The sequence below is a fragment of the Frieseomelitta varia genome, unplaced genomic scaffold (genome assembly GCF_011392965.1).
Source record: "Frieseomelitta varia isolate USP_RPSP 00005682 unplaced genomic scaffold, Fvar_1.2 scaffold_365, whole genome shotgun sequence".
NCBI classification, from domain to species: Eukaryota; Metazoa; Arthropoda; class Insecta; order Hymenoptera; family Apidae; genus Frieseomelitta; species Frieseomelitta varia.
The window spans coordinates 222,502-250,195 of NW_025110107.1; the positions used below are offsets into that span (position 1 = coordinate 222,502).

The following is a 27,694-nucleotide window of genomic DNA, read 5'->3' on the forward strand; positions in this document are numbered from 1 at the left end:
CTCATTTGTGACGAAGAAGGAGACTCGCTTCGCGGGTTTGAAACCGAGAGGAATTAAGTATGGCACGCAGCGAGGCTCGCGTTATCTCTGGCAATTCTTCGAGTCGACTTAACGGCGAATTAACGAACGGTGTAGCTTATTATGACATAAACATTTGCGCTACAAAGAGAAATTCGCCGTGACGTTTGAAAAGTCCGGCGCGCGCGCGCGATTAGAAGTTTATTGGGAGAGGAAACCAGCGAAGATAAAACGATGCACGTATCACGTAACAAAGCTTGCAGCCAAATCCGTGCTGTCTCTGCCACGCACGAGTCGTCCCTCTGACAAATTTTTCCCGAACGGCTAAGAATATCCGATATTACGGCCCTGAACGTCACCGTGCAACCTGACTCCAGCGATTTCGCTTCCGTTCGGACTTCAAAATGGAGCAATATCTCATAGACTTAATAGCGCCCGTGGATCTCAAAGCTAAAACTAAAAACCGAGGACCAAAGTATAAAAACTGAATCAAAGGAATTAGAATGAAAGGAAAAAGGTTTGTACGATACGAAATTTTATATATATATATTTTACAAAAGTCATTTGAATCGCTAAAAAAAAAAGCGACGTTGTAAGTTCACGAAATTATTCTAAAAAAATTATAAATCTAGTAGTTTTAGTGATTTTGGTAGTTTTAGTGTTCAGAATGAAAAGTTAACATGTTACCTTTCCGCCGAATCAGCCAGATTCAAATTGGTATTTTTTATAATTATATATATATAATAAACAAATATAGAAATATAGGAATAAATATACAGGATATAGGAGAAAAGAACTTATGTATTGATTTTTGTGAAAAAAACGAAATGTGTTTAAAAATATAATTTTATTATATATATATATATATATATAATAAAATTGCGTTTAAAAATATAATAAAATATAATTAAAAATATAATATAATAAAATATAAATATAATATAAATAAAATATAATAAAAAATATAAATAAGAATATAATAAAAATGCGTTTAAAAATATAATTTTATTATATATATATAAAATTATATTTTTGAAGGCATTTCGTTTTTTTTTCACAAAAGTCAGTACATGAGTTCTTTTCTCTTATATCACGTATATTTATTTCGACGGCGACAGTAACGATCTTTAACATTTTCAACAACGTTGACAAATTATCCTGAAGACCAGCAATCTTGTTTGGAGGAAGAGACGTAAATCATTGAAAGAACACGCCTGAAAATCAATACCACACGACGAAAATTCAACACAAAATACGAACGAACAAATAATATCAGTTGAATGCAGTGCAATTCAGTGTTTTGATTATTTCGCTATACTTTCTGAGAAAATATCGTCGTTCTCGGTGTAGGTTGCGAACGAATTTCTGCCGTATGTTATACGTATCAGCGTCTGTCGTAGCGAAAGAGTTAAAGAAACAAACAGCAAAGATCATACTCAACTTTTCACTGGCCGTTTCGTTCGAATGTATTTACAACATTATTTCGATGAACGCGTCGCGATTCGAACTTTGACGTTAGAATTCCGAGAACCGCGTGTACGACTTCTAACTGTCTGTCTAACTTCGTCGTAATACGCGAGGCTGTGTACACGTTTCACGAGAACTGCGCTATGCTAAGTAGGCACCAGGTGTACTCCACCCTCGTAAACATGCCGCTGTTGTATCCGCAAGTAGCGAGAGCGACTAATATTCCGCCTAGCCTGTCGAATTCCCCTACGTAACGTGACGACGACGTAAAACTGACGAAAAATCTCCGACGAGAATATAATTTCATATTGGAGAGTTGTAAATTTTACTCATTTATGCTTTCAAGCTGCGACAAACTATTATTTATTTTTGTAGCGATTGACAAGTTAATAAAGAAACGTCGCAGTGGAAACGGCCAAAACGTTTCGTTCGAACGGAAATGAGTGCAGCGACAGATAAAAAAAGATCAGACGGAAACGAATAGATGGACTCTCTCTCTCTCTCTCTCTCTCTCTCTCTCTCTCTCTTTCGCGTTCCTTTCCGTGAAAAGTCCAAGATCCCAGCAACGAACACGGTACTTCTAAAATTAGTGCCATTCTCTCTTTCTCTCTCTCTCTCTCTCTCTCCTCCCTTCGCCCTGGTTCCGTTCCTCTTCGCCAGGGCTTATTATCTCTTAGCCGTGGATTCAAAAGTAGGATTACAGAAGTTTGACCTGGTCTATCTCGTGGTGCAACGCTGCTTCTACTTCTCGACGATCCACGGGAAATCGTGGCCACTCGTGCCATCTCTCTCCCCCTCCCCAATTTCTGTTCATCTCGCGCGATCAATCACAACGGTTTAATAAGATCTGATAAAGGAACAACGATATTGCTTCCGCCAGTGTATTTCAGTTTTCCGATATTCCTCAGGTGCAAGTGATATACGAGCGGCGTTAATATCGTGGGTCGAAAGGAATCGATCTACCGGTTCGGAAATCAAGAAATTAGGTATTCATAGTGTGTCGACGCGTTCTATTAATCTTTCCAGATGACACGTACCTCATAATCGTTTTTTTCTTCCCCCCCTTTCAAAATGATCTATGACGGAGGGAAATTTCCACTTTCCTTTTCTCCTAAGGGAATCCGTCCAAGACAATTACGTTACACGAGCACAAACTGTTACGTGGATAGAAAACAGATTATTTTAAAGATGATTTTGAAGAACGTCCCGGGAAAGAATTTGAACCGCCCGAACTGACGTTTCACGATACGACGCAAGAAGGGGAGAGTATTTGTCTGTGATATTAAATTAAATGCCAGGGCGCTCGATCAGAAACTGACGGAGAACGTTTGCGAGGTAAAATCCTCATAGATCGGAGATTGGATGAAAATTGACGAAATCACGTGAAAAATGAGTTTAACCCCCGGACAGATAGACTGCGAGTTTTTTCCACCCCGAGGATGATCAAGCAAGTAATCTTTCTACCATTCTAAAAGTCATCGTGCTATCTCTGTACTTTATTCTCGTCTCGTTCTCCCCTCTTCACTCGGTCCGATCGCCTCGCTTCGGTTACGTGACGAATCTTTTTCTTTGATTCTTCGTTACTAAACGTAATTCAGTAATAGAAAATACGAGAAAAGCGTTTCGATTCGACGCCGATGCTGTTACGTCGCATGGAACCGTTTTGTTCCGACGACGAGAATCCTATCGAATAGTAACTCAGGATAAAAAAAATTGCTATCCGATTGTACGAAACGTCGATTTATCTATCATTTTCAATTTTATTCGATTCTGCTTCCCTTCGATCCTTCTTAAACGCAATATTCGCGGCAAATCGAATTTCAATAGAGGGAGAGAGAGAGAGAAATTTCCAGCTCGTTGCTTCGCGCTGCACCAAAGTTTAATTATTCCATGAACAAAATGTGGAAACGACCTCGTCTTTAAAATCTTATTAATGCTCCGGTGTACTTGGTGCGCCAACGACTACATCAATCTTCCGACTTTGAGGCTGTGCGAGGAAAACCAAGGCGTATCGATTTTGGTCGAACGGTCTCAAAGGAAATCTCATTAAACGCGTGGCAAAGTACGAATGAAACGAAAATCAAAATGTCCATATGTTCGCGTCGTTTAAAATTGCATTAAATAACATAAATCACGTAGATTCGAGTGTAAATTGTTTTAATATAAATCGCGTAAATTGTTTCCATATAAATCGCGTCTTTCTTTGAAAATTCAACGATAAAAAAGAGAAATGCACGTTCACGAACGTTCGGTTAACACCAGTCGACTTTGCTTCTGAAGTATGTCTTGCAATTTTCATAATAGTGCAAAAACTAAAATTATAATATGAAACTAAAAAAAGTGTTTAGAGTTTAAGATGCATCGCAGAACGAAGCAGGAAATTTAATTTTTCAGATATTATTTGAACAAACTTTGGAAATCTTTTAACCATGTCAAAATTAATTTAAAACAATACATTTTATTCCAAATATTCTCAGCGTTATTTGTTCGGGTACTAAATAATAATAAATTATATAATACTGTACTCGGAATACTCATTATATAAATTATTATATAAATATAATAATTATATAAATTATATAATGCTATGCAATGATACCAAATACTAGTAATATTTACTTTAAAATTATTTTGATAACAAATTCTACAGCGTCTTCTCATCAAATTGATTTCATCTTAACAGACAGAATACACGCGGTGTACACGATATCTATACGTGATTTTTATAATTACACATAAAGTTTTAAATGTATAAAAAATTCATGTAAAAATATTAAAATTTTTTTTCAAAACTAAGTGGGAAGTATACGTTAATTCTGCGATGAACGAAATCCTCTTGATACGAAATAGTATCAGTCTCTCGATCGAAAACACTCGAGAGAACTGAACGGAGATATACTTGCGATTTTCGGATCGCTTCGCGAGGAAGCCTCGATACGAGATTCGAGACGTAATTCGCCGCTTTAAAATAATCACCTATCAGTTTACACATTTTCCAAGCGGAATCTAATTCCGAGTGGCTGTGCTCATCCTGATTTATGGCCGAGGCTCGTTCCTTCCTGGCCGCTTTGGCAAATCGCGATCTGATTTTCCAGCCTTTCCATTTCCACTTCGCGCCCGACGAGTCTCCACCCACCTGGTTATCTGCAACCGCGCGGTACAAATATTTGAGAATTTTCTGCTTAAGGACGTTTTTTACCGGATGCGGGAAGAAAAGGAGAGAAACGTGTATCTCTCCACCGTGTGAAATCTCTCGGAAGGCACAATCTCCCCCATTTCCGATTTTACATACTCTTATCTGATATAATACGGATACGTTTCGCGAGCTTTGCTTCTGCAGCTCTCGTCGCGTAAAACGCCACGTCTATTTAAAAAAAAAAAAAAAAAAAAAACAAGAACGCTTTAAAAGTCGCGAATTAAACCAATTTCAAAGAAGAAGAAGAAGAAGAAGAAGTTTGAAGCGTCCTTGCTCGAAGCTTATTATTATTCTATCTAATTAACGAGAGGGAAAAACCGTGGGCCGTGGCTTGAAACTTGATAATGAATCTCTTTTTCTGTGAACTTCGTCGTGAGGGATTTCTCGTCAAACACGGACGGTTATTTTCCTCTTCACCTTCGCTGCCCTATCAGTACGTGGAACACGTTCCCAGTATCTCCTCTCAGAGATTAATTAAGTCGGCGGGAATTTAGCATATCTTCCTCCTTTGACGAAAGTCAGATACCCCATAAATGATCGTCCCGCGGTCCAATGGAAAACAAAGTCCCTCCCTGGTCTCCTTAATTTGAAAAAGCTGAGATCGATAGCGCGGACGTCCAGTACACTTCCCCCGAGGGAACTACGCGCTTCTCGAGGAACTAAATATAGGAAGAACTCTGCAACTTCGAATTAATCAATTGCGGAATTAAAGTATTTTGCACGGTCCAATTTTCTCTCGCTGTGAAAATCACACGATGATGAGTCTAGGTATTCAACCGACGCCAGGAAGACACGCGAGATCAACTCTGATAAGGTAAGAGGTAAGAGGCGAGTAACAAAGGCATGACGTAAATGAATATAACAGCGAAGAAGTTGTTTGTCGAATAAGAAGACCCGTCGTTCCACCGAACGTTCACGTCGTTGGGGGATGTTAACGCCACAGCCAATTCCCAGTTTCGTCCTCCTGTCTGTCCTACCCTTATTCCGCAAAACCACCGGGAGCTGTTCGCTCCCGTGAACGTTGCGCACGCTCCTCTGATTTACCGTCTGATACCTACACTCTCTCTCGCAGCCTCCAGGCTTCTACGATGTAAGTTACGTCGCGCAGTATCACTAAGGAATGAAGATTGTACGCGAACGAGCGCGACTAGAGTTAAGTGAAAAAAAAAAAAAAGAAAAAGAAGAAGAAGAAGAAGAAGAAGGGGACGAGGCAAGTCGTTCGGGTTTATTTCTCTTGGCGAGGAGAGAGTGAAACAAAGCTGTTGTCGCGTTTTACCAAGTCCCGACGGTGGTCAAGCTGAAAGTTACTAACAACTATGCGAGGAATCTTTCACGGGGATCGACATTAGGCAAGAAATTCTCTCGATGAAAGAAAGATTTATTCGTCGATTGACACGTGGAACGAGAGCGTGAATATTTTTACTCCAAGTTCCCTGAGGAAGAGCGCGAGTATTTTTACTCGTAGATTTCCTTCTGCCGCGGAACAAGTGCAAGAATGAGGGGCAAGACAGGACAGAAAGAAAGCGAAGTCTGCCGATGCATATTTTTACGGATATCCGAGCAAAAATGTTTGCGGTGTACTTTAGCATGCACGTGATAAACTTTCGTGATCGTAACGTTTCAATCGCTCATTTCATCTTCCAGAGAAAGTATATTTTTGATAAAATAGATGGGGAAATTGGATGCGAGGCCAGCGTAATTGGGTGAGAGCCGGCGGCCTTGCATATTCAAGGTCTGAAGATCTACACCTACAGCGATACAAGTAGCGCCTAAAGAAGCGAAGAGAGACGAGAGAAAAAAAAAAAGAAAGGAAAAAGGAAGAAGAAGAAAATGTGTTTTCAAAGCCCCTGGCTTGTCCGTAAAACAAAGGAAGGTTTTCCCGGAAGGTCGAGAAGCGTCTAAGGCAAAGGATGCGTTTCACTCTCCCCGGCCATTATGAAGAGTTAATTACCTACGAAGTAATTAATTCTATCGTGGAATTTTAAACGAGAAAAAACGTGAGAACGAGAGGATGTTCAAAATCGACGGATGTTTGCTCAGGAGTTCAAGATCCAACTTGGACTATAGTTGGACTATAGTTTTATTCGTTGAACAGATTTCTATAAATGATGATCCTACTACACGCGCGCCCACACACACACACACACACATATGCATACAATTATTGAATACTTTGTAATTGCAAAAGAAAATTGAAAATATTGAAATTTGATTGTCACTCTGTCCGAGAACTAAAACTTTTATCAAGAAAAGCGTATAGAATTAACTATAGTTTATTTTTACACTTCTATGTTATACTATATTATACTATATACATTATTTATACAATATTTTACTATATTTTACTATACTTTATTATATATTATATTTTTTTTGTAAGTATAAAACGCTAATTTTTGAATGTACTTGCATGTTTAAAAATCTATCAAGAACAAACAAGCATATAGAATTAACTATAATATATTTTTATACTTTTATACTACGTATATTATGTATATTATATAGTATATTTCTATACTTCTACATTATACTATAGTATACTTTTTTTATACACTATATGTACTATATTATTTTCTTTTTATAAGTATAGAACTCTCTAATTTTTGAATGTACTTGTACATTTAAAAATGCTCAAACAGCTGCAGCAAACAGTTCTTATTTTTTAATCAATACTGAAAAGTTGAAATTCAAAAGCTAAGAGAAAAGAAAGAGCGTAGGAATGATTAATGTCGGAAGAAGAATGCTTGCTCACCTAAAGGATGTCACCGGTGCTGGCAGCTCTCGTGGTTTTCGTCAATGGTCCCAGTTGTCTGTTTTGATCTGGTCGGGGTCTGCAGTAAATAATTTTCCGAAAAGCCTTTCGAAAGCTGTCACTGAGGAAAGCGTAAAGAATAGGATTGACGCAGCTGTTGGTGTACGCCAGAATATGACTCGCTATCTGCACCATTATCGTCGCTGATGTCAATGGGTACACGTCCAACGATTTCGTCACCAGGATCACCTTTTTCAAAGGACACATGAAAGAAAAAACATTATTATAATCTCCGCATATTTGAAATAGACTAAAGCAAAAACACTCTCAATATAGGCAAAACAAAGTTCTCAGTTAGTTTATTTCAGATTGAATATGCTCGGAATAAACGGGTGAAACCTTTCGCGAAAATTCGACGGAAAATCTGCCTTACAGTGGGAATTTCCGGGCAATTATTTTTTGCCAGGGCAAAAAGTAATTCCAGCAACAGCTTATTTCGCTAAAAGTTCCAAAATGAACGATAATAATAACTTATCAACTTTTTGAGCGAATTTCAACTCGTTGATTTCGTGCCCCGCCTAAACTACCGTCACGGAAACAAACGTTAAATATAACATGAAATATACATTATAGGGTGGATCAAAAATCACTTTCTATCGTAAAATAAATCCGTAATTTCTTTTATTACATATCTTTTGTATTTACTGGACAAGAAATTTTCAAAACATGATGAAAAAATTATGTTTGAACTTAAATCTAATTTAAAATTAATAAAATTAGTTCTTTCCTTGCATTTTGATGTTTCGTTAAAAAAAAAAAAAAAAAAAAAAAGAAATAGATGGGGAAAAAAACTTTTGGCCCATCCTACATTTTGGCAAGTAGGAATTGAAAAAAAAATTGTTATAAACGTTCTGTTTGTAAATTTCTGTCACCGATGATTTCACGCGATGTCAATTCATCGGCTAAGTAAATTGCAATCAACAGGGCACACTTGTACATTCTACGAAAACAATATTTTTTCATTTGATGAATAAACGTTCCATTTGTTTTAACAACTACAACGTATCGACAAATTCCTGTTACGTTTTGACAAACACATTTTCGAGAAAGGACATTTTTCAGCGAAACATAAACATAGTTTTCATGGATATAGTGGTTGCAGAGTCGTGAGATATACGTAGAACAATCGCTACGAAACAAGAAAGTAAACGAAAAATCATTGCATTCCAAACGCAAATTTTGCCGATGTAAAGCTGTGCACGGCTAAATGTGTTTTTATAACTCTGATGGAATTTTTTCCTCCCTTATTTTCAATTTTCGTACGCGGCGCTATGACAAAAAAAAAAAAAAAAAGAAAGAACCGACAGACATATTTGAACTGTAATTATTTTTTTATAACCACTTCGTTTCTTTCCCATTTTTTTCGTTCACGTTTCGACAAACAAATTTGAACAAAGTGAAATAGTTTCTGTCAAATTCAACGAAATCTCACAACGGCAGGTTCGTTCACCAATCAGACTCAAAACTCATTAAAGGTAAAAATAGCCACGTCGAATCGCCGAATTTCGCCGCGACCAATGTCCATCCACGATTTATTTTCTATCTCCATTAGTACATCAGTTAATTACATTTTGCCGGTAACGCACATCAATTCTTTCCGGCGAAATTCCATCGTGTGAAATGAACGAACCTCGCGTTCGATTCTCTGAACAACCCGTTTGCCGATTGACATCCGAGACGAGTCACGCGGTAGAGAAAACAGCGATACCCTTTGATCTCGTCAAGCCGTAAATATTTTCAAGCAACATACTCGCAAATAAGTAAAATACCTGTAAATGGATTTAAATTGACCGATTAAAATTACGATCGGTCAGTGGCGAAATTAATGACAAAATGTCACAAGCATCTGTAGACAAATATCGAACGCTGACGAGACAAAATCTCACAAACTCTATAAAAGAAATCACGTGACACTGACCTGTATAGGGCACCAACAGAAGGCGAAGACGCCAACGACGACGAAGACCAGCCTGGTGACTCGTTTCCTTCCGCGGCGGCTTTCGGCGCTGACGCGGTCCGTGCGCCAGAGCCTGATGAGCATGCAAATGTAAAAGAAGCATATCAGCATCAGCGGCAGCAGATAGCTCATCAGGAAGAACGACATCTGGAACAACGGCCAATTGTACTGCGGCAAGATCCGGCAGGCCGTCAGATTCTCCGACGATGAGTCGTCCATGTCCTGAAACTGAGGCGAGTCCGCAATATGCGAGAGAGCAATTATTGGCCGTGGTCGCGTAATATAAAACGAAGTGTACGAAACACGGTAATTTAACCTTATAATTATGAATTATTAAATGACATTTAGTGGTTGTGTAAGTTTTTATTGCGGCTAACATATGAAACAGTTGAACAACCTGTTAATAATATCTTTCGATTCATAGTCAATAATAACTCACAATCTATATGAATAATTGAATAGTAAGTAACTTTGTAGAAAATTGGAAAACCTGTTTTCGCAATCATGAATATAAGAACTGACATAATTTCATCTTCGCAACGTTCCACTTTGAATAATTAAATTAGACTGATCAAAATATATTCATACACATCCTAAGAATGTAAATAAATCGGTCGAATGATATTCACATGTGTGTTGTAAATATGAAATGAAACTTTTGATACTAATAATACTATCATTATTTTGATGAATTCGTTATTCTAAGAGAGGGGATGGCGTCAATTTTTTGAATACGGTTGGGTAATATCTTTTAAATTTATAATTTATAACATTTATAATATATATCTTTTACACTTATAATTATATATAACATAATATATTTTTTTATTTATTCATATATTAAGAATTTATAACAAATTTATAACTAAACTTCTTTTAATATTTTATTTATTTATTTATTATTTGAATATTTTATTTATTTTTTGCACGGACAAATAGTCGGGTCGTATGAGGTGCAGAATTTGGGAATTCTACGTGACATACTCTCGCCGCTGTGGTGAGCAAATTGCTTTTAACCTTTCAAATGCGCTAAAACGTGTGGCGATTATGATATCGGTATAGACAAGGCCTATCGTGCCGGCATAAAAAAAACGACGCAAATTTTCCTTTTGAAATTTGGAATCCAAAGAAGTCGAAAGAACGTTTTCTTTCAATGAAACTAAAGATTATTTTTAGTAACGAGTAATAGTAATAGTTATAACATACGCGTGTATAATAGATCTCACTCAAAGCAATGACCAGTGCCATCGCCTATCGTCTATAGTCCGTGGCTATGGGAAACGTTCATGCGCGGAATATTTAACGATCAAAGGGTTAATGCAATGCATTTAAATCCTACCTCTATGTGATAGGGACTATGTTCGAAACGTGCGTGCACTATGTAATATAATGCGCAGTGTGGAATTCTATGTAACAAGTTGTCACTTAGAACTTAGAATGTCAACGTCTGCTATGTATAATTATTTCACTGTAGATGCTGGCTATGAATGATGCAGTATATTGAAACAAATTGCGGAAATATAATATACAATTACAAAAGAAGGGAGGACAATCGGTAATTATTATTGTAAAGGGCGATTTAATTGTTTTACGGCAAGATAATTATTCTAATTAACACGGTGGACAAATCGTCATCCGATCGAAAATTTGAATCGTGCACGAGAGACGCATTGTGATTCGCAATTCACCACCACGTCGAAACGGCATGCGTCACACGCGTCATAAACCTAAAACGCGGTGGAGCTATAATCATCGAACTCGTATAGGAGAATGATCATTTCCCCCCATTTCCGTAGAGTCGCGTAAAATCGCATAACGCGCGATAATAACGAGCTGCGTGTTTGGAGAAATTTGCACAGAGATTTGCACAATCAAGATGACACGAATACGCGTATACAGGATCATCGCTCATGGCGGAATCTAAAAATATTTTCAACAATTACAATTATAGAAACACAACGTAACCTTTGCGATTATAATGAAATACAATGTAAAAAAAATTTGTTTCATCCATTATATATTCGATCTTGGATACTTAGGTATTTTGATATATTTTATGTGTATTATATAATACTGCGTGTAAATAATAATATAAAGTATAAAAAAAAAAATTGGTTTGAAAATTTTTGCAACTTCCAATTTCCCATAAATCCACACCTTATCATGTCATTCAAATAACATGCAATGTTATTGATATGTTGTACGTTCCAACCACGAATGAAATACGATTAAAAAGTAAAGTATCGGACAATATGAAAAACACAGATCATTCGCTGAATCAGATCGAGAAAAGCGTAAATATTCGCGAAAGAATATTTCATACCCACGGAGGGTAAAACGTTCTGTTATATGATTACAAGTTGTCAGGCGATTGCGTTCGTTTCATCGGAAATTAATTAGAAGAATTTATCCGGAGAAGAACACTCGGAAAGAAATTACCGAATAGATCGGGGGCATCGGCGAACTCTCCTTCCAATCACTTCAATTTTCCAATACCATTGCCGGATTATTGTTTGAAAAGGATTAATCTACCTTCTCGTAAATTTTAATCCTGCCACTTCTCTTTTTTTCCCCCAGCTCTTTCGACCTCTTTCGAGTTAAATTGATCCGCTAAATACCGAATGAAAGACCTGTACTATCGTATCCATTTTATAATGGCGGACAAACAACCGGATTTGAACGCACTATGACATCGAAATCTGGTTATTGAACGGTGTTCGTGCAATCGACAACGAATTAACCGAAATGAAGTAAAAGAGGTCACCATCACGTAATAAAATTTTCCGTGTTTCGACAATTAACAAAACGAAGTGAATATCATACTGTATTTCCAATTTCAATGTTCGATAATTGTGCACGATTAATACGGACACTGTTAGCGATATTATGGTTTATATAAGATTTATATGCGAGAGATAAATTGTAAATGATTTACCTCGCCGTGGACGAAGAATGCAGGAGTTGATATCGCGAAAATCAACGCCCAGGCGATGCAGATGGCGATGATTGCGTGGTTCTCGGTTCTCCACGACATCGAGGAAATGGGATGAACCACTGCCAAGTATCTGTAACAATCGAGATGCAAGTGTCACGCCGTCATGAACACATCGATCGAATTTATTAACAATTGGTGTAAATCTCTCAGAATGTCTTCCACGTAATACGCTAAAGCGAATCAATGCGCTAACTGACTTGGACGAAAGCCAACGAGTCGAATTACGCGATCTATCGGTGGATTCTACGTGAATTGAATCGTGCGAAGCGAAATTGTAACAAATTTGCATAGCTTTGTTTGCTACTTTGTTTAAATAAACAAAATTTTTTCTTTTTTTTTCTTTTGACTCTGAGTCAATCTCAATTTAAGTAAAACCGTCGATCGTAGAAATTATTCGATTCACATTTATTTTACGATCATTGGAAACCACGAAAATGCAATTCGTAGCGCAGGAGACGAGCTGAAATTGAAATTGAAAAATTTCAGAAATCTGATCGCGCAACGTAACTCGCAAAAAACCACTCGTGAGAAATAGAAAACGAACGTATTCCTCGTACATTCCGAGAGGAAAGTCGAGATTCTTTTGCACGTATGACGTCTCTAGACATGTCGCACGTGACACATAGTGTAGTCTGCATGTACACTCGAAATGGAAATACAGCAGTCGATATTTACGGACCAATATGTGTCACAAAATCATCCTCCGAATATTTGTATCAAATCATGTGCACGACCAAGTAGATTTTATATTTCTATGCTATCGCAAGAATTTTTGTTATTTTGAGAGTTGCGACTATAATTTTCATTCATCATTCTTTCTTCTCTCAATTTTTCCACTTGAATGAAAAAAATTGTCTCTTTCCTTTTCTCAGAATTTTTCAACTTACTCACCTGTCGAGGCTCATGAGGACTAAAGTGTAAACACTGGCGTAGGCAGTGACGATGATGAGATACTGAACCATCTTGCACCAAAAGTTGCCAAACGGCCAGAACGGTAGCACGAAATCAGTGGCGGTGAATGGTATACAAAAAATGACGAACAATAGGTCCGCCACGGCCAGATTGATAATCAGGATGTTGGTGGTCGATCTCATGCCGGGATTCGCGGCGACCACGATGACGACCAGTGAATTCCCAACGAGCCCGAGTATACCGATCATGCCAAAAAATATCGGCACCACGACCACCACTATTTTCTCCACTTGTTGCCGATCGAAGCTATAATCGAAATCGTCGATGAATCGCTGGGTTTCGTTGTTGTGCGAGGTGTTTGTAAAATTTTTGACCATTCTGTCGAAAGCGATCTCCATCTCTTGAAGCATCATGCGTAACCACCAGAGATCGTTTAAAAACTCGGAACGTTCCTCTCACAGTTTCTAATCGCGAACATTCGTTTCGACGTGTTTCAATTCAATTTCCTCCGATGCTTCAGCTTCATTCTTGGCATAAAGTTGCGTATCACAAACGTACATATAGTAAATATAGCAGTTAAAAATCTTCGTGCGCCGTATCTCTAGAATTCGTTCTCGAATATTGTACAATACAAAAGCTATTCGTTCGATGTCACGTGTCTGGCATGTTAATTTCCCAAAAAGTTCGTCGCGACTTGTGCGCCGAGGTGCAACGATTTCCTTTTCACCAGCCGTCGATCTGAAAAGGAATCAACGTTCAATGTAACTAACTGGCTGTCTAACGCACCAAAGTGTTTTTAATTTGTAATACGATCGTTATCATTATCTCGTTCACATTGTCACAAACGCTGGCAAATAACAATTCGCAAATAACACCAAACCTTACCAACAGGAAAGAAGGAATAATTATCTCACGCCTAAGAACCGTTCATACCAAGCTGACACATGAACACAAACTCAAAAAAAAACTACACCACCCACCTGCACTCATTGCAATAACCATCCACTAACAATAATCCACATACTGCACGAATGCCACACCACAGAAATCCAAAGACAGAAAAATACGGAATCAACGCAAACATAAACCTGACTTCTCAAAATGACATACAAAGAGTATTAAAATATCTCAAAAAACATAAACTACTACACACATATCTAATGGCACCGTCGTCGCTAATGACCTCGCTGTCGATGCAACATTAAAGAAAAATAGAAGAAGAAGAAGAACAATTCGCCGAGTTTCCCCCGCGAGCAAGAGGAAATTCCAGAGACGTCTACTGATTCGAGTAAAAATAAATCGCAATGCGATTTCAGTTGCACAATCAAATCGTACGCGATTGCTCCGAGCGGCTAAACAGCACCTCCGACGATCCGGACACGCGAAGCTTCAATTATCCAGACTAACTTCCCGTCCCGTGGAACGAGGCATTTTGATTCGGATTTTAAATTCGGATTTCTCTGACTGGCGCGCCGGGGCACCGGGTTTCCCTCCGGCTCTAAAAATAGGACCATTAGGCGGACTGAAATTAGATTTTTTTCTCAAACACAACAAGTACAGCACAATGTGCTGCGATTAACAATACGAAATCATCGTTCGGCAACGACGAGAAGTCATTTCTGAGAAGATAATCGCGGTTTAATTCGGTCGGAAGAAGCATCTGGACTTTAAAGAAAATTCCCTTCTTATCCGAATGAAATTACTCGTCGTCTGTCACGTCCGTATTGAATTATTTAAGAACAGTTGCCAGCAGCAGTCGCGGCTAAAGAGGGTTGCTAAGGGGAGTAACTCGATCTCCGCAATCGGGCGCTAATTTTTCAATAACATACACTGAAAATACAATCGTTGCGCGAATTACAAATTACGAAGCAACCAAGACTATTGAACTCTTGTATCTTTTCGGCGATATATATGTGTATATATATATATATATATATATTTTATGAGTTCTTTCAAGAGCGATAACTATTCGATTTTAATTCTTCGATTCGACAATTGAAAATGTTAGAAAAAAAAGGAAGAAGAAAAAAAGGGGGAAAGAGAGAGAGAAGACATAATAAAAATTGACCCGTTTTGAGTCGTGTTTGACTAGTAACAGTGCCTTATCGAAATTCAGGTCACGTTAAGAGTACGTGCGATCCTTTCTTTTGTGACTCCGACACGGTTGAAAGAGTGCTCTATATAACCCTCGTTCTCACTTATGCAAATATAAATAATACAAATTCGACGTAAGTGGATATTCGAAATATCGTTAGACCAAAGCAGGGAGGTTAAGTGTTTCAAAGCGTTCTAAAGGGAAATTTACGACAGATTCTAATCGGACGAGAAGGATAAGAAAAATATAGAATTGTCGTCAAATAAATGTCGTCTTCGTGTCGAATATTGCATAATTGATATTTACGTTCGACAACAATGGAATTTTAATACATGGTCATTCCAGTTTGGCATGTTTCAAATTTGCCTCATAGAAATTGAATGCATATACTACGGGTAATTAAAGATTAAAAGCCACGTACGATCGTATATGATTGTCGATTAAACAATATCGCGCCATTGTATGCAGTTAATTAAACACAGCAAATTAATAATCGTGTTCAAAAGGAGTTCCATTGTTCGACCGGCTAAATGAAATTTCATATGAGTTACAGCTTTTATCATTCGAGATACAGGCTTTATTTCCACGCTTTGAAGCACGTATATAAAAAGATTACGGCGCTTCGGTTATCAACTTGTTCGCTACACTTTCGAAGAATCAAAATTTTTAATTTATCCAGCCACTTTATCGTCCGCTAAATTATTCTCTCTCTCTCTCTCTCTCTCTCTCTCTTTATGGCAGTATTTCAAACAAAAAAAGTGCTATAAAATAACGTCAGGTGGTAAAGAAAAATTATTTCTCCGAGCAAACTAACCGTGTAGTTTTCGAAAAAAAAGTATTACAAACTATGTATTTTTTGCAAATAATTATAATAAATTGCATAGAGCACAATGAAACTTTCGTTCTCCAGTTTGTACATTATTATGGCGCAATACGTTCTCCTTACAATGCATTTTCTCCTCTCTCGCGCTTTCTACACCGTTGCTCCAATTTGTTGAAGAACGAAAAATCGAAGATAAAGGAAGAATTTCCATTGAAACCGCATTGAAGTCTCGCAGTTGAATACGACGGCGGACGTGATAATAATTTTCACGTAGAAGAACTTTCGCGCGCTCTCGAATGCCAGAAAGATTGCCCGATACAACACGTGGTTTCGCGTAGGACAGGACGTTGTTGCAAGCAACCACGTCCGGCTATTGATCAAATTTACGACAATCTTCATTTAATTACCTCGCGCGCCAATATCGACAGGGTTTAACGATCGTCCGCCCTTCCTTTTATCGGATTAACGGTGATAAGGCGTAACCGATGCAGATAGATCGATTCATGATTGGTCGTCCAACGGCTGCTAATTGCTGCAACACTCGTTTGCCAAGCACGTCCCTGGTAAATATCGTTGACGCACCTCCGCTTCCGGTGTCATGATGTACAGCGGATGAAAACACTCGAAAACACGCGAAACTCGAACTTAATATTCTATCATTTGCAAATCTATCTTCGGAATTTCGATACTCTATCGTAATTTTTTTTTTTTTTTTTTTTTTTTTTGAAAATCCTCGTCGATCGATCGATCGTTTTCTTTCTGTTTTTTCTCTCTCACATAACGCTGGAATTGAGTGGAAATAATTAAGCAGTTGGGAAATATCGAGAAGTATACGTGAGTACGACTAAGTAATCTTTTAACCTCTTGACTGTGAGTGAGCATACTCGTCACGAAGAAATGGCAACTTTCTAGAGAATGTAATTAGAATTTGTTGTTTGAATTGAATTCTTCGTAGGAAATGAAAAGTATTTGTAAATTTTAGGCATTTTGAGACTAGAGTTGATTCCATCTCTGAATATTTTCTTGTTTATGTGCGCTTGTTTATCTCGCGTAACATTATTGCATTGTGTGAAAGTTAATGGTAGATACACATACTGCAAAAATCATCTTTTAGACGTTACTTGTTATACAAGGAAGAATAATGGAAAACTCACGCGTGTAAATAATTTCCTGCTGAAATGTATTAAAAAAAAAAAAAAAACCAATTGAATTACAGTCAACTGAAGATATAAATTCAACACGTATCAGTTGGTCGGCAATCTACCTTGAAACTTACACGTTTCATCGGGAAACATTTCCCGGATTACGTACCGAGCACATCGTCGAAAACTAAACCCACACGAAGATGTTGGCCGTGTTCAAAAAATAATATACGAAAAGAATCTAGATATTGGTGCTCGACGTGCCAAGTGCCATTACCTAGCTCTAACAAACATCATTCCGAAAGAACAAATTAAATTTCTATTTTTTCCCTTTTGTTTAACAAGAAAATTACGAATGCTCAAGTTGTCGTAAATAATACCAATTAAGTATTAATGATAAAATTATTGATTTTTCAAAAAAAAAAAAAAAAAAGACACTAGTGTTATCTCCTTGTAACAGCTATTCGACACAATGTAGATACACATTTGTAAAAACGGCAGCACAGCTAAGAAATTAATTTCGAAGAAAAGAAAACGCGAATGGTTTAGCGCGTTTAGAGAGATGCTTAAGACCGACGCGTCAATGTTTGACGTTGAACCGTGGAATTGGCACGAACGTCGCTCGGACTTTGGAAAAGCCAGAGGTGCGCCATCGTTCGTCTAGCATCCACTGAAATATACAGGATATTTGAAAGAATCCGCCATTCCACGTAACGCGGTATGACGAACATATTCAGGAGGGGGGAAGGGGGGGAGGGGCAGCGGCCGCGAACATTACATATTGACGAGTCTGCGGGTCTGCCAGAAAAGAAAGAACGCGACTGAGAGGATGAAAAGGCGTGGGAGGGAGAGGAAAAGGAGGAGAGAAAAGAAGAAAAGTCAACGAGAATCTTCCGTAGTGCAGCCACGTATTCGCCGTTTGTCGATCGTACCGCAATAATTCCTTATTGCTCCTCCAACTCCCAACTCCTGACCCTAACCCTAACTCCTTCCTTTCGTCCATCACCGCCCCTTCTCCCTCTTCCTACGCCCGATTTTCCAGCCTGATCCAGCTCCTCTTTCTCTCTCTCTCTCTCTCTCTCTCTCCCTCTCACTCTCTGATCTTCTCTTCCGCGCGAACAGCCACCTCTCCCCATCATCGTCCTCAACTTCCGCCACCGCCACCGTTGGTTCAGTTTTCGAAGATTAACAGAGGGAAACTATTAAATCTATCGCGACAAGGGGATCAAGGTGAACCGATAACGCGATTCGTATCGACTCGCATAACGAGCTCGTAATTGCGACCCGGCGTTGGACGCGGCGCCGTCATCCTTCCCTCGATTCCTGGTTAATCTCGCTTGCGTTTGCAACCAACGGCCCTGGCCTCGAATCGATTTTTAGCTTTTTTTTTTTTTTTCTTTTTCCCCGAGAACTATGGATGCCATGGGTGCTACGCGTGTCCGCAGGAGGGAATGCAACGTTGGCTTTTCTCTTTTCTCTTTTTTTTTTTTTATTTCCGCTCCGGTCGGTTACCGATCCGCCGGCTGCTTTTCGCGCGCAAGCGAAATCGAATCGAATCGTTTAGGAGAAATTGGACAAAAGGGCGAAACCGAGAGCGCGGAAATTCGAAGCGAAGTTCGGTGGCGAAGTTTAGAAAGATACGCAGATCGAAATAGAAACACTTGGATTCCCGTCGTCTGCCAGTTTACTCATTTCAGCCGTTGTGTCTGTACGGATCGAGGTCCGTAATAGCGTGCTCGCGAAAGATACATGGCCGCGTTTGTTCATTCGGTACAGCTACCTCCGAAAGTGGTGCTACAACGATTATTAATTACTTAATTTCATAAATTCGGTCGAAATTAACCGGCGTTGTTTCTCTATTCTGCACTTTTTGTAACGCGATGAAACTTTCCATTTAACAAATTAAAACTGGACACAAAGGACACGCGAGCTTCGTCGAAGCAATTCTCCTTTTGTGCAGTAAAAACAAGTAATTAAAACAGTGTTATTCTGTTTTGTAAACAGGATCGACAACTCAGAGCCCGTTTTCGAAGAAAACAAAATTGAAGTTCCAACTTATCGAGCCGATTCCGCGTCCTCTGTAATTTACGAATCCACGTTTCCTTCGCCCCCTTTTCCCCTCTTTGGTGAAAGAAAATCCCACAAGATATCCTCGTTAAAACATCAAACGCAAACGTGGGCCTCCCACGCCACGATACCTCGGCGAACACGAATGGCGAACGCGAGTTAATAAATTAACTCGATAAAATCGTGCCCCGCTCGTCCTTAGGCGGGCAAAACACGCCCTCGAGAGGAGAAAGAGACGTCTCAGCAGTTACGTGGCGAACAGCAAGGTCGTCCTTCGTCCGAGATGATATCAATCCCGCCGTTCTTCCCGGCGTTTTTATTTTCTTCTACCTCTCTCTTTCCATTTTAATTCTCCTCGCCTACTCTCTGGCCGGCACCGATCATCTCCCGTACGACTTACGATCAAACGAAGCCCGTAAACCAGGCTGCAACTGCGCGATCGGCGCGACCGAGTGCCAGAAGAGAAATCGAATGCCTCGAGAAATCAACGTTCAATCGAATTCGTACGCGAGCGCAGCTTCGTACACGAGAGAAATAGTCGCTCGTTTAATCCGTTAAACGAGAAAAACTACTTAACTGGTCGCTCGGACTGTTAATTCTCCTTGCTTGTACTTCTTTATCTTGGCCAGAAATAGGAACGAACGGAGGAAAAACCATTGGCCGCGCGCGTGCAGAATACTCTGCTGCATGGCTCGTTCCACCGCATGGCACACTCTGCCGCATAGCGTCGTATCCTGTCGCTACGGCACTCGTACATCCTCGTTCGCTAAGTTAATTTATTCTCCACTTTGTCCTTTGATACGTTTCTTCTTCAATCTTGTAACTGTCATCCTTCTTTTACAGAACTTTCGTACATTTTTGTTTTTTCTCAGACCTAGCCAAACTGACATCAACCTTGGATATTTTTCTCAAACTATATGCTCATTTAGGTAAAACTTTCCCTTTATTTCTTTCTGAATTCTGTAATTACCATTCTGTATCTTCTTTCCTTCAAACCTGACCAAACTACATCAATCCCTACTCGGTATTTTTCTCCCTTTACCTTTCAATATGTTTCCTTTGGAATTTTGTAATTGTTATTTTTACCTTCTTTCTCCACAAACTTAATCAAACTATATCAAACTTAATCAAACTTAATCAAACTATCAAACTATATCCTTCGCTCGTTTAGATCACAAATCTCCCTTTGTCTCTTAATGTGTTCCTTTTTGCAATTATCATTTTGTATCTCCTTTTCCTCAAACCTAATCAAACTACATCAATCTTGGCTTGATATTTTCCAACTCTCCCTTCATCTCTTAATACATTCCTTTTCGAATTTCGCGATTGTCATTTTTTTTTTCATAGAAACTTTTGTACTTTTTCTTGTCAAACCTGGCCAAACTACCATCAACCTTCGCTCGATATTTCTCACTTAGGTACAACTCTCCCTTTTAATACGTTTATTTTCAAATTTTGCAATTACGGAACTTTTGTATCTGTTTCTTCTCCTACCTAATCAAACTACATCAAACTTCGCTCGGTGTTTTCAGCTCAGATGGAACTTTGTCGTTCGAGGGTTAGAAAAGGTCAACAGGGGAGTTCTTTACATTCATAATCAAGCGATAAACGAGGTCAAGCTTTTATAAAAAATACAGATTAGAACTAAACGAGCGTGATTCATTGAGCGTGATTCTTCGATCCTTTCAAATTTTCAGCCGTTTAACAGGTTAAATCGAGGTTAATGGATCGGCCGGTCGATCTGAGCGTGGAACGCGGCCGATCGACCGTAGGCGAAAATTCGCGAGAACCACCCACGTATCCGACGCGACGCATCAATGACGCTAAATACGGAGAATGAGTCGGCCGACATTGAATGCAAATCGACCGTTTAAACGACGACGGTGCTTGAGCACCGTGGAACTCGTGTGGGACCGGTTCTACTTCTCCTTCTTTTTCCATCGTTTTATCATATCGCTGCAACGCGCGGGCGGCTCGGCTGGTTCAATAACAATAATGGCCGTGCCGAGAAACAGCGTGAAAATAGAATTGATTTCGTCACTCACGTTCAAAGGCTCGACGTCGGTGTTTTACACGGTTAACGTGGAGAAGCAAAGTGCACGTGGACTCACCTGAAACAAGAAAAAAACAGCCTTCCCTTAGAAAATTCTATCACGGTGATTGAATATGTGATTAACAAGACAATTTGGGGACAATAATTCCAAAGAAAATCGTGGAATCCTCGATGGAGAGAAAGATGACTCTTGACTATTGTAAATGGCAATTGGCAATTGGCAATTGATACATTTTATATATATATATATATATATACATATTTTTTTTGCTGTTATGCGAAATCAGAATCGTCGGAACATTATCGCAGAGAACGTTGCGTAACGCGTTTCGACGAATTCGTTTTCGCGTCGTCGTATCTGGCGTGCTTAAGTCAATTAATGATATCGTTGAATCACGGCTGAAAAAGGAACTAGTACGAATATTCTTTATTCCTTGAGATACACATATCTTATCGCTCCGCGTTTTCTGTCTTATTTAAAATAATAAAGGTCTTATTTTATAATACCACAGTGTGTCTCATTTTAACCTTAATACATTGAACGTTCGGACACTTTGGTTGTTCTTTACTGACGCCGTAGTTTTACAAAGTGTCTCTAGGAAAAAGAAGAAACGACAGTAATCTGCTTTGCCGACATTTCTACACGTTCCGTTTCTACAGTTTCTTCTACGAGTTCTATATAGAAAAATGTGTAGAAAACATATAGAAATACATAAAAGAAAAATATATAGAAATATAAATATGTGTAGAAAAAAAAATTGTAAGGTATACTAAAAGGATTATCAATGAAGCACACGTAGGCGGTAACAGGGAATACGATTCAACAACAAGAAATATCTTATCGTTGGACACAACGCGATAACAGCGCGATAGTGCGAAAAAATTATAATCTCTGGACGTCTCATCGCGAAGAGAAACGAGCAGCACGGCGAGCCGATATAATTGCAGACCAAGTGCTCTCCAATATTTTTCCCGTTGAATGTCGCTTTAATGCCCGTCGGGTTGACAACGCTCGAGAAACGATAACTTTATCGCCGCCGTTAATTACTAATCCGCCGATGCGAGAGCATCGTCACTGGTACGTTTCATACCGCTGAAATTAACGTGTTTGCTCATCCGGATTATTTGCTGAATTTCCCCTACGATTATGTCGCTATGTTATTTCTATGAATTTCGAGTTTTCCTTTTTTTCTCTCTATCTCTCTTCTTTTTTTTTTTTTTTTCAACGCATTATAAAATTCCGAATAACCCGATAAGCTTTGACGTCAAAGAGCGTAAAATTATTTCACTCGACGTACGCGGTGGGTGGAGAAAGTATCGGGCACGTTTGTATCTTCGTGAAAAGAGCAAACGATGTATTATAACAAAATCTGTTTCTACAAAAAGTAAATCTGTATCACGGTAGGAATGTTCAATAATGAGATATATATCGTAGAAAAAACGCACGAAAAAAGTACGAAATTTCGAGTATAAAAGTATCGACACGTTTGTAACTGCAGTGCTTGATCCGCGTTTAATGGTAGAAAAATTGCGATACATCCTTTCGTAAACACTGGAATGTTTATCGCGTCAAAAGGATGAAATATTTGACATACCAATATGGATATTCAAATATGTATGCGATAGAGCCGAAAGAAAAAAAAAAAAAACACTCTCTCGTGCGTCATTACCTCTTCAATTTTTATTATCGAGCTGATTCTATTATCGAGCAACTCATTATTGGAAATTGCTATCGTGCGCATTACTTTTCCATACGCTAGGCTATCTATGGAAACAGGTTTTGCCAACGTTGTCATTTGTCTCTACGAAAATATTGAAAAAAAGAAAACGGCCAGGTGTGTCGATACTTTTTTAATCCGTTGTACAAAGACACTCTCGTGTATAATTCAAGTGTTATTTTAAATGGCATGGTTTCGTAAAACGATCGTATACATTATTCACCGGTATTTAATTACATACCGCCTATTAATTCGCTTCCCAAGTTATTTCCAACTGACATTTTTAGACTCTCGTTATTCATTCACACTTTGCTAAATTGACCTGCGTAACCAGCCACTTGTCGCGTTTGACGAATTTTGTAACATTTGACAGCGGTCGTATAAAAATTTCTCGAAAACAAGTCGAGATAAGATAGTTACGAGGATTCGAAAATACGTCGCGTTTCGATCTCCACGGCGTTTTTTACATTTACGCTACTCCTGATTTTGGAATCGTTCTCGTTCCGCAGCGAATTTGCCAGGCCAAAACGCCGAAACGCACGAGCGGGAATTAAACACCGCGTTGCTCGAGTACAGAGATCACGTTGCACCGAGATTAAACGGTTTAGAATTCGTCGTGTCTGCGTTGATCTCACGAGATCTATCGTTGCGGTGGTAACTATCGTCGACGATAGAAATCGCGGGTCTCTTCTGTCTGGTTTCGTGCCCCACGGGGACGTTGATACTGTAACCTCTTTTAGACAGATATCTCACGATCCCGACTGATATTCGTCCAACTTTTGAAATTTCCTTACTTTAATGACAAAGTGTACGCCGCGTTTAATAAATTGGACGAAGTTTTACTTTTAACGGTGTTGGGCAAGCGAAAATCTCCAAAGAGTGGCGATTAAAACTCAAGGACATTCGCGACAGGTGGAAAAATTTGATGGAAACTTTCAGCCATCGAGCATTAAGCAATGAAACGCAAATATTATCAATGGAAATTATCGATCCTGAATTTCCTGAATATTAATGAATAATAATTTGTCCAATAAAAATCTACACTACATTTAATATTGGGGAAAGTTTCGTTTTAATCGTACTTTGGAAAATCTGCAAAGAATGGCAATTAAAAACCAAGTGTCAAGAGCGTAGAATATTTTACTTTGAATTTTCGAGCGTAAAGCAATAAAAAAAATACGAATATTATCAATGTAAATTATTAACGATCCTGATCGTTAATTTACTGCGAAGAGATACGCGATTTTTTAATGAATAAAAATTTGTCCAGAGTTTCATTTTAATGATGGCGAGCAGAGGAAAATTTCCAAAGGACGGTACTTAAAAATCAAGTGTCAAAAGCAGTGTAGAATGTTATTAAAACATTGATAATACTCGTCAAACGTAAAGCAATAACAAGTATTATCAATTAAGATAATTATCAGCATAAGGTTCAACGAGCTTCGTTGTACTTTCGTTGGCTAAATTTCGTACGATCCTGATTGCTATTGCGTTTCCAGTCTCTTTCGTCTGGGTTTGCCTCGTACTCTCGCGCGGATATTAGAATAAATAACGCGGCCGAGTATGCTAAATGACAGTATACGAACAGTGAGCAACGGGGTTGATAAAAAGCTTGCCGATAAATACGGGCTGTCACACAGGAGCGTTCAACAGCATACTGTAAGAAATATTAATGGCAGGACGCGAAAGGTTTATCGGCAAGGATCGGAGTACGTGCTCACGGGGAAATGGTGAAATATTTATTAATATCATTACTTCCATCGAGCGTGAATTCTTTTGTTTTCGACGCCACTCGACTCGACTCGAGGAATATACCGATCGGCAATTGCCCGTTCGGGATCTCGTCCGAAAGAAGAATCGTTGAAAATACGACGTGTTAAATCCTTCGAACACCCGTTGCTCCGTAAAAACGTCGAGAGAGGGAAAGAGAGGAGAAGCTTCCGCGCGGATTCAAACTTTCCGCAATATGTTTCTCCGCGATCTCTCCGAAGATCTCTCTGAATTTCGCCGAAGCTCCGAACAATCCCTCGAAATATGTTCAAACATTCGACGCGAACCGTTGCAACCCTTTCCCTTTAGGTAAACCTAAATAAAATGAAGAAAGAGAAAACTCGAGAGAGAGAGAGAGAGAGACAGACAGAGAAGGAAAAAAGGTAAAAAGGAAAATACGCGACGATGGAATAGGGTAGTATTTTCGCAGTATGATACATTATTGGAGAGCGGGAGAGGAGTTTACTTTACGCGACATGTGAAATTGCGCGGCGCACGACGGACTCGGCCATAAGCTTCATTGCGTAATCCTCGGACATTTTATTGCGCGTGGGAACGATGCACGTCATGTAGCGCGTGTGTCGGTTTTAACAAGGATACCCTCGTCGCCGTTCGTCTGTTCGGTATTCGCTTGTCTTCGGACGATCGATGAAAAAAAAGAAAAAACACAAGAGTGGCGGCCGCGATTTATCGAAAGCTCGAACGAGAATCCTGCCCGAGAACCGAATTACCGCCGACGATGGATTAATTACATCCTACTGTCTCGCAGCAATTAGAGCTAAGTCGGGATTAATCGTCGCGTTTTCGAAAAGAAAGAAAAAAGAAAAAAAAGACACTGCCTGCCCGCCTGTTCATGACAATTAACTGTTCGCGTGATTCGCTAACGCGCCAGCTATCAGGAACTTGCTTTTTGCAATCAACGATGGAAATACGGTTTCACAATCAGCGGTAAAACACGGTTCGATCACGTGCTGCTATAACTTAATTTTTGTTTCATTTTGTTTTATTTGCGTAGGAAATGAAATAACCTGTTGTGTAGGAAAAGAAATAACATGTCTCGAAGAGTCTATGAAAATATATACACGATAATATACAAGGACGTAGAATATAGATTATGAATTGAGTAGATATTCTATTTTATTTCATTTGAATTCTGACGGCCCTATTATACAGGAAAAGAGATAATATGTCTCGAAGAGTCAACAAAAATATATTATGATAGTATACAAATGAGAACATAAAATATAGATTAGTAGACTAAGTAGATATTTTATTTTATTTCATTTGAAGAACAGGTGTCCTATTATATAAGAAAAATATATTACACGATGATGTAATATATGAGAACATAGAATATAGATTATAAACTAAGTAGATAACAGATTGTAAATTAAGTAAATATTTTATTTTCTTTCATTTGAATTCTGACGGCCCTATTATTCAGGGAAAGAAGTAATATGTCTCGAAGAGTCAACAAAAATATATTATGATAGTATACAAATGAGAACATAAAATATAGATTAGACTAAGTAGATATTTTATTTTATTTCATTTGAAGAACAGGTGTCCTATTATATAAGAAAAATATATTACACGATGGTGTAATATATGAGAACATAGAATATAGATTATAAACTAAGTAGATAACTAACAGATTGTAAATTAAGTAAATATTTTATTTTCTTTCATTTGAATTCTGACGGCCCTATTATTCAGAAAAAGAAGTAATATGTCTCGAAGAGTCTACAAAAACATATTATGATAGTATACAAATGAGGACGTAGAATATAGATTAGTAGATTAAGTAGATAATTGATAGATTGGGGATTAGACAGATATTTTATTTTATTTCATTTGAAGAATAAGTGTCCTATTATATAAGAAAAATATATTACACTATGAAAATGAGGATATAGAATATAGATTATAAACTAAGTAGATAACTGATGATTGTAAATTAAGTAGATATTTTATTTTATTTCATTTGAATTCTGACGACCCTATTATACAGAAAAAGAGATAATATGTCTCGAAGAGTCAATAAAAATATATTATGAGGACATAGAATATAGATTGGTAGATTAAGTAGATAATTGATAGATTGTGGATTAGATATTTTATTTTATTTGAAGGACAGGTCTCCTATTATATAGGAAAAATATATTACACGATGGTGTACAAATGAGAACATAGAATATAAATCATAAACTAAGTAGATAACTGACAGATTGTAGATTAGGTAGATATTTTATTTTATTTCATTTGAATTCTGACGGACAGATGTCCTATTATATAGAAAAACAGATATATCTCGAAGAGTCTACAGAAATATACACGTGATACAATCGAGGACGTAGAATATAGATTAAGTAAATGATTGATAGATAGTAGATTAGGTTGACAATTTTGTCGCGCAGTTTCTGAAAATGACTGACGAGTCGGGAAACGAATCAATACGGTTCGTTTCTAGACGCACCAGATATTCTGGCAATCGTGTCGCGTAGAATCTTAAATCGCTTCTAAAGAAAAGTCTATCCTAAATAACATAGAATTATCAACGTTGATAATCATGAAGCGTAGAACAAACGATGATATTAAAAAAAGAAACATCAAATCAGCGACGATTCTATTCTAATCTTCTATTCTAATCTTCCGACGATTTTCCAACG

At 38.3% G+C, this 27,694-nt stretch overlaps 1 protein-coding gene across 4 annotated transcripts in view; it reads right to left on the reverse strand.

Annotated features, from left to right (window-relative positions):
* The window catches only part of LOC122530938 (allatostatin-A receptor-like), a 29,269-nt gene extending 12,256 nt beyond the window's left edge, over window positions 1–17,013 (reverse strand). The window contains exons 1-5 of one of the 4 annotated variants that reach the window (XR_006307143.1): window positions 16,683–17,013; window positions 13,337–14,095; window positions 12,386–12,515; window positions 9,412–9,678; window positions 7,434–7,682 (exon numbers count right to left, since the gene is read on the reverse strand). Coding sequence is in view for 3 of the 4 variants with exons in the window: in XM_043658373.1 (XP_043514308.1) it covers window positions 7,434–7,682; window positions 9,412–9,678; window positions 12,386–12,515; window positions 13,337–13,770 (1,080 nt within the window). In the remaining variant the exon portion in view is untranslated. Of the gene's footprint in view, window positions 1–7,433; window positions 7,683–9,411; window positions 9,679–12,385; window positions 12,516–13,336; window positions 14,096–14,720; window positions 14,856–16,682 lie in introns of those variants that run through there. The other 3 variants (XM_043658376.1, XM_043658373.1, XM_043658375.1) reach the window with 3 other exon arrangements.
* Window positions 17,014–27,694: the final 10,681 nt, after the last annotated feature.